Here is a 12,562-nt window from a genome sequence, read left to right on the forward strand (position 1 = left end):
TTATTCTCTGTCATTTGGTCTTCTATATCGCTAATTCTTTCTTCTGCCTCATTTATCCTAGCAGTGAGAGCCTCCATTTTTGATTGCACCTCATTAATAGCTTTTTTGATTTCAACTTGATTAGATTTTAGTTCTTTTATTTCTCCAGAAAGGGCTTTTATATCTCCCGAGAGGGTTTCTCTAATATCTTCAATGCCTTTTTCGAGCCCAGCTAGAACCTTGAGAATCGTCATTCTGAACTCTAAATCTGACATATTACCAATGTCTGTATTGATTAGGTCCTTAGCCTTTGGTACTGCCTCTTGTTCTTTTTTTTGTGGTGAATTTTTCCGCCTTGTCATTTTGTCCAGATAAGAGTATATGAAGGAGTAAGTACAATACTAAAAGGGTGGCAACAACCCCAGGAAAATATGCTTTAGCCAAATCAGAAGAGATCCCAAATCGTGAGGGGGGGGGGGAAGGGGATAAAAAGAGGTTCAGAAAGAAAAAAATAAAAGAAAAAAGAAAAAAGAAACAAATAAAAAAAAGAAAACCAATAATGAAAAAAATATAAAAAGGAAAAAATATATATATATTGGATAAACTAGTTAAAAAACGTTAAAAAAGAAAAGGGTAAAAGTTTAAAAAAATTTAGCAGAAGAAGAGAAAAAAATTGAAAAAGAAAAAAAAATTAAATTAACTGCAAGGCTAAAGAATCATGGGGAGAAAGCCATGAGTTCCGTGCTTTGCTTTCTCCTCCTCTGGAATTCCGCTGCTCTCCTTGGTAGTGAAACCGCACTCCTCGTAAGTGAACTTGGTCCTGGCTGGGTTTCTTGTTGATCTTCTGGGGGAGGGGCCTGTTGTAGTGATTTGCAAGTGTCTTTGCCCCAGGCGGAGTCGCACCGCCCTTACCAGGGGCCGGGCTGAGTAATCCGCTCGGGTTTGCTTTCGGGAGCTTTTGTTCCCTGAGCGCTTTCCGTAGAGTCCGGAGGACGGGAAGGAAGATGGCGGCCGCCCAGTCTCCGGCCTGGAGGAGCCGAGAGCCCGGGGCCCCACTCCTCAGTGCGCCCTCAGGGAACAGCGTCCATTTACTCCCGTCACCCTGGCCTCCGGCCGCGCTCCGAGCTCACCGAGCCTGCGAGCGGTTCAAGGTAACCCCGAGCTGAGAGTCACTCCTCGGCTCCGTCTCTGTAGCCGGCTTCCCTGTTCTAATACCTGTGAGCTCCGCGACACTCAGACACCCCGATCCTTCTGTGACCCTGCGGGACCTGAGGCCACACTGGCCCCGCGTGGGCTTCACCCCAGTTAAGCCTCTGGAGCGATGTCCCTCAGCGGAACAGACTTTTAAAAGTCCCGATTTTGTGCTCCGTTGCTCCGCCGCTTGCCGGGAGCTGGCCCCTCCCCCCGGGGTCTGTCTTCCCGTCCCTTTGGATTCACTTCTCCGCCAGTCCTACCTTTCAGAAAGTGGTTGATTTTCTGTTTCTAGAATTGCTGTTCTTCTTCTCTTCGATCTCCCATTGGATTTGTAGGTGTTTGCAATCTTTAGATAAGCTATCTAGCTGATCTCCCGCCACCTGAAGCAGTCTCAGCTGCTACTTCTCCGCCATTTTGACTCCTCCCCCCAAAGTTTTTAAATTTAAATGAAGACTTTTCTTCCTTTGATATACCTGTTATATTATTGAATCTAGTTTTCCTCTTTTGATTACCAAATCTAGATGATATTAAAAATAAATGTGTCTTATAAAAAAAGTCTATATTAATAGTGATCTATTCTGCAGAAAGATCCAACAGTCATTTTAAAGATGTTTTAATCTCAGTCACCCTCACCCATTTGAGGACATTTTAGTGCAAACATAATCATATTTCTTTGCATAGGTTTAGGACACTTTTATAAACATGCTTATATTTGATTTGTTTTCTCATGGCTATTGATTTAGCATTCTAAAATCATTGAGTAGTTTCAAGTGCATCAAAATACTCTCAGTTTACTGCTTAGTGACCTATCTTTTGAAATAGTGCAACAGAGACTTGATTCAGAAATTATTGCAGTAAATGGACACCAATTAATTCTTCAGTGTTATTAAGACCTAAGTGTATGAGAATAACAAAATAAAAAATCTTATGCTGTGAAAACATTTATATTAAACACTTTAAAAATCTGTACTTCTAAACATGCATGTATCTATGAATTTAAAACATATTATCACCAGTTTCTTGAGTTCATAATAGAATTTTAAAAATATTTCAATTCAGGGCACTTGGGTGGCTCTGTCAGTTAAGCATCTGCCTTTGGCCCTGGTCATGATCTCAGGGTTTTGGAGGTGGAGCCCCACATTGAACTCTCTGCTCAGTGGGAAGTCTGTTTCTCCTTCTCTCCCACCCCCGCTCATGTTCTCTTTCTCTCAAATAAATAAATAAAATATGAAAGAAATATTTCAATTCTGTTTTATAAACCCAGGAATAAACATGCTCAAGAACATTCAGAGATTAAGCTAATACATTTAACAGAAGAGAAGATATACAATCTAGGTGACTGATCACATGAATATGTAGGTTAATATAGGAAGTTAATTATTTTTTCCTGTGAATCTTAAAATGATCAATCCTACACTATTCCATCATAATATTGATGCAAAAACCTAAGCCATGCCAAGTAGACCTATTGAATCATTGCCCTCTTCTCTGTTGTCATAGCACGTGGGTTTAGGTAATGCATTAAAAAATTCCGTTGTGGAGATAATTCAACTTTAGTAGACAGAACTCCTTGAAGACAACTTACAATTTTAATAGTGAAATTAATTAAATTTCATTCATTCAGTGTTTATACATTTTCTTTTGTTTATATAAATATATAAAATTTTATAATTTTCAGTGTTTATAAATTCATTCATTCATTCAGTGTTTATAAATTTTCTTCTTTAAGCATTGTGCTCAGTATTGAAGATCAAAGCTCACTACCATACTACTTCTTTTCTTTAGGCACTCAGAGTCCATGAACAAAAATGTTGAGTAGTAAACTCTGGGAACACTGACCCCAGCACAGTAACTTCCCTGCTCTGTAAAATGACTGCTTTATACAGCCTATGTTAGAGTCCAGAAATCACAGAGTGTTAGGTGGATAAGAAAGTTCTGACACTGTGGGTTAATCTGGCGTTGGGCACATTTGCTATCAGTGCACCCTTTCCTTAGAAAAAAGGGGGCATTTGAGGAAACTTAGACAAATTTAATCCCTTAAGCAAGGCCGGACAAGAATATTGATTTTAAAAATCAAGGTGAAGAAAAATAATAGATTAGTCTATTGAAGCCAGGAGTGAAATTAGTGGTGTAAATGCAACTCCTTTACAATTTCTGCAGATGGGTCACAAATATGACTCTTTAGGTTCTTTGCAGCCAAAGCAAAGAGAGAAATATGGTCAGTTACAATTTTATATTTTCCACTATAGCTTTTTCTGGCACTGAGCCCTGAAAGAAATTTCTTCCATGAGTCCTTGTATAAAGAGGTCACTATGTGATATATTATTTCAGACACTATATCCTGGGAAGTGTAGCAGTGGTTTCCCTATGGCTACTTCTTATAGCTTCCCTCATTTAAATCAAGGGCACAATGCCAGAGCTCAATTCAGCAACATATTAAGTGAGGGACAAAAATTCAGCGATCTAAAAAGCAGATAGCTCTCTGGTGGTTTGGCTTGATTGAGAGAGAAAATTTGGAATATCTAGAGGGATAATTGCTTAGAAGGAATTCTTTGTAAATGTATTAATTCACTTTTTGATGAAAATTTGACTACAAAATGTTTGGTGTATATTTTGTTACGTAAGTCTCTAGTAAGATATTCTTCATTGTTGATTAAAGATAGAATTATGTGATTTAGATAGCCAACTAAGTAGAAGGGAAAATAGACCACATCTGAACAATAAGCTGTCTAAACCAGGATTTTAACTAGAAAAAAAAATGCATGGAGGTGACTCAGGTAATATCTACAAAGTAACTGAACTTTCTCTGATAAAAAATTGAATGATGGATGACCTTCAACCTGAAAATACTACACCAAAGAATATGAATGTGATAGTTTTTATTTGATTATTTTCTTAAGTATTTAAAGCCAATCTCCCACAGTAATCATAAAAAGAAAATCTGAAAACTTTATCCCTGAAATGTCTAATTTTATATTTATTAGGTTTATTCTGTACCTTTCAGACTTCTATTAGTAAAATATACTAATAAATCAATAAATAGCTGATATATTACATAGACTTGTAGTATTATTTCTACTTGATTAAAACTGATCTGATAAATCAACTCCCTGGATTGGGACTATCTTTATCTGGAACTATTTGGACTATATTTAACTCTTTATCAATGCACTGGAACTCATGTGATTCTCTTAAAGTATCTCCTTCCTTCCTTCCTTTTTTTTTTTTTTTAATTTGTCTTAGTATTTTGTTTGTTTCTTTTTTAAAATAGGGAAGGGATTTTTTCTGTGTGTGTGTGTGTGTATGTGTGTGTGGTGTGTGTGTGTTTTCCTTCCTTCATTCTCTGAGGAAGACTCCAGAACCAATTTATTGTACCATATGCCTGAATATATGTTCACATGTGCTTTTCCATAAATAACTGTGAGTTACAGAAGATCAACATGGAACCATAGTTATTGTTACAGCATGAACCCTGAGCCTACTGAGCATGCCAGTAATTAAGTAGATATGTACCAAGAATCCTCAGCAATCAAAATATACATATCCTGAGACCTTGAAAACCACAAATACCACTATAACATATGAAATTATCCATAAAATGCAATAAAGCTAATCCACAGTGATATGCTGTGATGTGGCAATAATGATCGTAAGCCTTTGGCTTGGTTCCCTTACTAGATGGTCGGTTTATCGCCCCACGACAGATTCTAAATAAGTCCAACTCAATTCCATGCTTCAGTGACATTATAGTTTTTTGGAAATTCTACTTTTGTATTTACTTGAAAATCACTGAAATCAACAAGTGAATCTATAGCTGAACTGCCTAAAGTGAGTTTTACTGAAAGTAGGGCAGAATTAAAAATTTCATCAATGATATTAGTTTCCCAAAAGAGTATTATGTATTAAAATTTTCTGAGGCAAAGCAGTGTAATGAGAAGGACAGACAGTTAATTTGGAAATCAAAACTTTGTTAAACTTTGTTAAACTAAGGTCCACTTGCTAGCTATGGACTCATAGATTTCTTAACAATTCTAGGTATTATTTTTCTTATTCATGAAATGAGACAGTCATTGCTCTCAGTGTCATAGATTGTTGTGATAATCAACAGAGATAACACTTAAGTGCCTATAAAAGTATATTGTTCCACAGATAGTTATAACAGTATTTTTTCCTATTAGCCAGATCTTGTTTTTAAAGGCAAGAACCTAAGCTTGCAACTTATTTTTCCCCCTCAAATATAGTGGTAGTTGAACATTACTATTTAAGTGGCTACTGTTATGTTTAAGTTGTATAATTTAATTACAGGTCTATCGATAGACTATGTGGAAAACAAGCTTTATTGGATCAGTTCGGGAAATGGAACCATAAATAGATGCAACCTGGATGGTGGTAATTTAGAAGTAATAGAGTCAATGAAAGAAGAATTAACAAAAGCTACAGCCCTAACCATCATGGGTAAGTGTAATGGTTCTATAGCTAGGATGCTGTGTATTGATTGGGGGTTGATTAATTATGACCTGTTAAAGCTTAGAAAAGTTACTGCTCCATTACCACCAGAAACACATTCAAATTATATATCTCTATGTGAGTTTTTCTTTTTTCTTTTTTAACCTTAACAAACAGACTTGTAAGATTATCCAGATCAGGGACTTCGTGTTGTTTACAATACAAACTTTACCATTATTGATTCTTGTCTGTGACTTGTATTATTTTACGATTATTTTCTTTGTTCTACTGCAATATAAGGGCCTTGTGTCTTTGTCACAATAAGGTCAAATATGGCTTATCTCTGCTTATAAAGGATAGCTTGATTCATACAGATAATTCAAAAAACAAGGCCACAGGGCCCATTGACCAAAGAATAAAATTATTCTCCCACAAATAATTCTTTCTTATTTTTAAGGATGATTAGTCTTACTGTTTTGAGCCTTATTTCCTTTCTTTTTGGTTCAGTCTTTGGGGAAAAAAAAAAGATGTTAGATGAATAAGACAATTAGGAAGCTAACAGGGAAGTATGGCTTTTCATAGAACAAATAGTCAACTTCTACTGTATTAATATTAGAAATTGATTTTTGAAATATGAATTTTAATACAAAGTAGTTTGAGCTTTAGAAAAGATATAAGAATACCATAAAGAAGTGTTTTTTGGTGAGGATGGTTGTTCCTTTACTTAATGAATGGCTGGCTATAAACTGACATTCATCGTAGGTCAGCAGTATGGGGATTAGATCTTCCACATAGAATCTCAGTAGTATGGTTATAGAAAGTCAGAAAACTGATTTCATAGTTCCAACTTTAAATATGAGTTATTCCGGATAGCGTGTGTGTGTGTGTGTGTGTGTGTGTCTATGTACTATATACATAATTACATATATATAGTATATATATATATATATACTATATATATAACTATATATGCTGTTTATGAAAAGTCAATGTGAATGTATTTCTAAATTTTTATATAGGTAATAAATTAAGTCTTTTAAATCAATATTCTATAATCTTTCTTTCTTATCATTTCCCAAATTGAATGTTAATTTTATTTTTGGTTTTGTTTTAACTAATGACTGTTGATTAATATACAAAGTTTCAAAGTAAATAGCTGTTAACTGAGAAAGATATGAAAATCTATTCTCTACTAAAAATGTGCTTTAATCACCTTTTATTTCAATTAGATTTCAAATATCTGAATAAAAGTGAATCCAGTTTAGATATTATAAATTATTATTTAAAACAGGATGAGTCTGAGATATAAGAAAAACTTAAAATTCAGTTCGGTTCAACATGTATTTAGAATCTTCTAAGTACAGAAAGTGTACTTATCTCTGAGGTACAAATGTAAACACGGACAATGTTCGCAAACAGAACAAAACAGACACACGTTTCTGTGAGAGAAAAAAAGATTGTTTCAGCCCATCGTCAATCACAAAGAATATTTCAGTTTCAATGCTGAGAAATACACTTAGTAAATATATTTGCCTTGATAAAGTTATGAGAATCACATGGAAATGCATGGGAATACACTTGAGCAAATGTAATTTTTTACAAACATCAAAGGTAAAGTCTGGCGTCACTTAATTTGCTCTTTAAAGTGCTCTGGAAATTTACGGCTTTGGGCATTTGCGGATATCTGACATAGTGCGGCATCAGACGTTAAGTAGCTTTGTTTCGCTGTAGTTTTATTCCTAAATGGCTGTCTTTCTGCTATCATTTTCACCATTCTTTTTCTAGTTATTTCTTAGAATTAGTGTTTTTTTTTTTTAAAGTTTTTCTCCAGAGGAGGAATTTAAACTTGTAAAAAAATATCTTATTTTTAATAATGTCCCAGGTTTCTTTCTAGACTTTGGACAATTCCTATATTGTTTGAAGAATGTTATATTTTCAGAAATTACACACACACACACACACACACGCATGCACACAAGGATTGTATCTGACAAGTAGGTTATTTTAAAGCATACATTTATTTATAATATTCTTATAAGGCAATAAGTAAAATAAGGTTATTTTATATTACTCAGCCTTGGCAAATTAACAAGAAAATTTTGTTTTATGTATACTTGTACATATTTTAAATCATCTGAGTAAAAATAGCAGAGTTTAAATTCTGCAACAATCCCCAAATCACCACCCGCATTATGTTTTCAAAACTTGAATTCAAATATACCTTATGAAATCAACCTAAACTAGCAAATAATACAGCCAAGGAACACAATAAATTAGAGGGAAAAATGTTAAAACATTTTATAACATTTCAAAAACATCTTTGACTTTTTAGTGGATATATATGTATATATGTATACTATAAAAATCATTTCCTCATACAATAATGGAAAGCTTTCTAAAGGTTTATTTCTGCTAACGTGATTGCTACCCACCCTGCTGTTAGTAGAAAATGAATACTAAACTTACAGAACTCAGTGCGGGAAACAAAGTCTCAGAAATAGAGCAGTAGTCCCTTGCAGCAAAATAAAATAAAATCAGTTAGTTTTCTTCCCTGATAAAATCGAAGAGTGAGAGTTTGGGGGAGATCCTAATTCCTCTATTGTGGCAGCACTGCGAAGCTGATAGGACATCAGCACCACATAGGGAACCCAACTTTGCATACAATGAAATTATTTTAACAAGTGAATGGCCATGTATGTATACCCCTCCCTGTCACCATAATTTGATCAAACCCGAGAGATAAAAATAAATATAATAAAACCTATTAATGTCTCTGTTATCAACAATTCATTCCGTGGATATATCAAAATATATTTTGAGTTTGAAGGTTTGAAGCTTAAAGGACAGTATCTTAGAGATACTGCGGAACAACCTTGTTTTACAAAGTTCTCTACCTTGGCTCTGAACTTGCTCTGCTGCTCAGATCCCCCTTCTTTGAGAACCTCTCTCCTCTTTTTCTTTGGGGATGGAATAAAGGACAGTGACCTGTTTCCTGCTGAGGCTAAGTATTATAGTCATATAAAAAGGGCAATATAAAAGTAAAACAGGAGAACTTTACAACTTCCTATCCAGGGGATTACAGATGATTATAGCTACAAATGTTTACGGAGCTATTTGCCTACAGTAATACTGAAATTACACATCTAGAAAGCAAGGAAATAATTGGGCTATGACGTTACCAGTTACATACCAGTATATACCACCTCCTCAGACATACAACCCAGGCAATTATAATTAACTGAAAGTTTGTGTTTCGCTAAAATTTAGAAGTAGTTTTTCTAAAATTGAATGAAAATTCTATTTAGACAGTTCTTACCATTTTTTTCAAACCTCAAAGATGATAAATTATAACTATTTAGAGTTACCAGTTTTATTTAGAATAATATATACAAAAGAAACTGAAAGGAACTTTGAAATATTAAGATTAGGTAAAGTAGAAGGTTAATAAAGCAATGAATTGATGATTTAGCCAAGTCTAAGACCCCAAGATTAAGATTTTGAAATCCAAACTTTCACACTTTGATACTTCTTGCAAGAATTAGTGCTAAACTTCTGTCCCCTTGAGTGTGGCTTAGACTTAGTGACTCGTTTCTCGTGAATAAAATAAGACAAATGGGATGGTGTGTGACTTTGGAGATAAGGTCATAAAAGGCATGAGCCTTTCTCCTGGTCTCTCTTTCTTGGACGGCTGACTCAGGGCAAAGCCAGCTCACATGTCACGTCCACACAGCAAGGAACTGGGACCTTTGGCCAGTAGCCATATGAGTCAGTCATCTTGAAAGTAGAACCTCCATCTCTGTTAAGATTTCAGATGACTATAGCCCAAGCCAATGCATTATAGCAACCTTAAGAGAGAGCCCAAACTAAAACCACCAATATACCTGCTCCCAAACCCCTGACCCACAGAAACTGTGAGACACAACAAATGTTTATTGTTTTAAGATACTGAGTTTCAAGGCTATTTGTTAAGACAGCAAAAAGATAAATTTATATGTTATTCCATCTACAGAACTCATTCCTTTATATACAATTATAAAATCAAATCCTTATTTAATAGAATCAGAAAAATTGTGATGAGTAAAGTGTGGCAGGTATAATAAAACCCAGTCATTCCAGTATGATGGTCGGTAGAAACTAAGTCTAGGCTTCAATATCCAGACTCATATGGGAATGGCAGGAAGTATGATAAAACCAGAGAAAGCTAATGCCTCATCTCTCAGGTCTACTTATTTTTACCATAAAGAACATTAAACAGTTGTGCCAGAGCTTTCATTTTGCAAGAGAGGCAAGAAATCCAGTTAAAACAAAACAAAACAAACACCAAAAAACCTCACAAGTTTTAAATGTTAGCAAGTAGTCATATTAAAAAAAAAAAAATGCAGGCTAATGTACACTATAGTCTTACCCTGAAAATTAGCATGATATAAAGCAAGCAAACTAACAAAAACCACCATCACAAATCTATGGATGGGCATACTTGATTCAGCCCAAAGAACAGCAGTAAGTTCTCACCTCTGGTTTGATCATCATCATTTATACTGGTGACTTTGAATGATTGTGAGAAGAAGATGGGATTAAGGCCGCTAATGCCTAGCTATATCAGTAGAGAAGACTAGGTAAAAATCAGTCAGTCAATCAATCAATCAGTCACCTGGTAAAGGGGGCATAATTTACAGAAGGGAAGTGGTCTCTCTCCTACAGGACAGCACGTAATGCTTTTCCACCAGGCTTTTGTGGTCCTGTTTGACCAGACTTTGTATTCTGCCTGAGGTATATAGAGATGAAGAAAGTATGAATATGGGGTCTAAATCGTATTTCAGTTCAACTTAAACTAGCCTATAACTTTTAATATCGAATTCTTCCTCATTTAAAAAAAAAAAAAAGGTGACCTTGTCAATTGTCTTTCTCAAACTGTCAGAGCCAGCACAAACAATAGTTTCTGCTTTCAAATACAATAGCTTGTAACTCTAAAATTATCTACTTCTTATTTGTTTTTGATATTTTTCTCAGTAGGGGCGCCTGGGTGGCTCAGTGGGTTAAAGCCTCTGCCTTCAGCTCAGGTCATGATCCCAGGGTCCTGAGATCAAGCCCCGCATCGGGCTCTGTGCTCAGTGGGGAGCCTGCTTCCTCCTCTCTCTTTCTGCCTGTCTCTCTGCCTACTTGTGATCTCTGTCAAATAAATAAATAAAATATTAAAAAAAATAAAAGAAATTTTTCTCAGTATATAACTGCTTTTTATGGGAATTTTCTTTTATAAATATACAGTTTCATGAAATACTTATATTCTAGAACATTTTCTTACATGATTTTTAGGTTGTTTGTGCTATAAAATAGGGTATAGTCAGCTATGTCATATTTGACTATTGATTACCTAGATACAGAACTTTTTTGTTTGTTTTTGTTCAGCTTTCCTCATAACTTTTGGCATTTTCCTGATCATTAATGCCTGCAGGAGACAGTGAGGTTAACTTAATCAAGTTGCCATTCAATTTTAGGTACCTTTGTGAAAAGGAGGAAGAGGTTGAAACTATTGACTAAAATTAGGATTTATGGGTTATTTATGGATTATTTTTAACAAACTATTTCTTTTCACTGTCAGCATCTGTAGCTTGAGAGGAGAGTATATATATTGTGTTCACATTGAAGAGAGAGTTAGAAAAATCAATTCATGGTCCTGAGAGGAAAGACACAAATTAAACAAATGAACTGGCTGATACAGACTTATTGGTATGTGAAGAAAATTAAGATGGAATTCAGGAAATAGTAGGATGGTGACTTATCTGTATTTTGTATTTTTTTTTTTGGGTGGAGCAGGGAGGATCTGGGACAAATGGACCATCGATTTAAAATAGAAGTGGAGGTATGGGAATTACTTAAGCAAACTTAAAGAAATCTGTGTGTCTACATAAAAATTCCTTGGTGCTTCTGGATTTAATAGTCAGCATCTTCTTGAATCACAGGCTGATCTTGATATAGTCCATTAAAATGTGTCATGTAGTAATTTGTCAAGCTTTTCTAGGGCAAGAATTTGAGTTCTGGGCTCTACAAGGGGTATAAGCTTGAATTTAAAATTTCACCCCATACTCACATCTAATGAGCTATTTATTCATTGTTCTTTGCTAAGCCATTGAATATGCAGTCAGTATCATTGAGATTCAATTGCACATCTAATTTTTGTTTTGTTTTCTGGTGCTATATGACCTTTGGAAGTTGTCTTTGTGATGGTATTTGGTAATCCCAAAGTTAACATGACATGTTCTTGAATGTCGTCTGAGGGAAAGACCTTCCTCTGCTCTGTGGTCATTCTAGCTGGACTTAGAATCAAATTGACATGACACAGATTAACAGGAAAAAAATTAAATTTAATAGTTGTACATATGAGTGATGAAGTTTAGGAATATAGGTGAGGTTCAGTGGGGTGCAGTCAGGAGCCAATGACCAAGAAAGAATTCTTGAGACTTCTTTGGTACAAAATGGTGGTTTATTAAAGTATAGGGATAGGACCCAGGGGCAGAAAGAGCTGCTGCACTGAAGTCCCAAGGAGTGGCTGATTATATACTCCAGAGTTGGGCAAGTGAAGACAAAGAGGATGTTCAGAAGGACTGTCATATGTAATGAAGACTCTCAGGATACTGGAGGCTGGTTATTGTCAAGCCAAAGCTGTTTTGCCCTCTAATGAAACACTAACATGAAGACAGTTGGGAGTTTCCTGGAGGAATGTTACACTCCTCCTATTACAAATCCTTGTCAATGAGCTTTAGGTTTAGAAGAAATTCAACTTTATTCACTTTAACTTCTGCCTCAACCTCCCTCCATTTTATGGAGGGGAGGATGATGTTAGGGCTTCAGGAACTGAATTATGGGTCTTTGGAAGTTAGACTATTGATAAGAAAGCTTCTTCCTTGTAAATCACTAGGACATTTGTAAACCAAGGGAGCTCAGG

At 35.3% G+C, this 12,562-nt stretch overlaps 1 protein-coding gene across 1 annotated transcript in view; it reads left to right on the forward strand.

Moving 5' to 3' along the window:
• The window catches only part of LRP1B (LDL receptor related protein 1B), a 1,927,222-nt gene that overhangs the window by 1,343,601 nt on the left and 571,059 nt on the right, over positions 1-12,562 (forward strand). The window contains exon 32 of the mRNA XM_032856138.1: positions 5,479-5,628. Coding sequence (XP_032712029.1) covers positions 5,479-5,628 — 150 coding nt within the window. The remainder of the gene's footprint in view (positions 1-5,478; positions 5,629-12,562) is intronic.

The sequence above is a fragment of the Lontra canadensis genome, unplaced genomic scaffold (genome assembly GCF_010015895.1).
Source record: "Lontra canadensis isolate GAN:19392208 unplaced genomic scaffold, GSC_riverotter_1.0 scaffold11, whole genome shotgun sequence".
NCBI lineage: Eukaryota > Metazoa > Chordata > Mammalia > Carnivora > Mustelidae > Lontra > Lontra canadensis.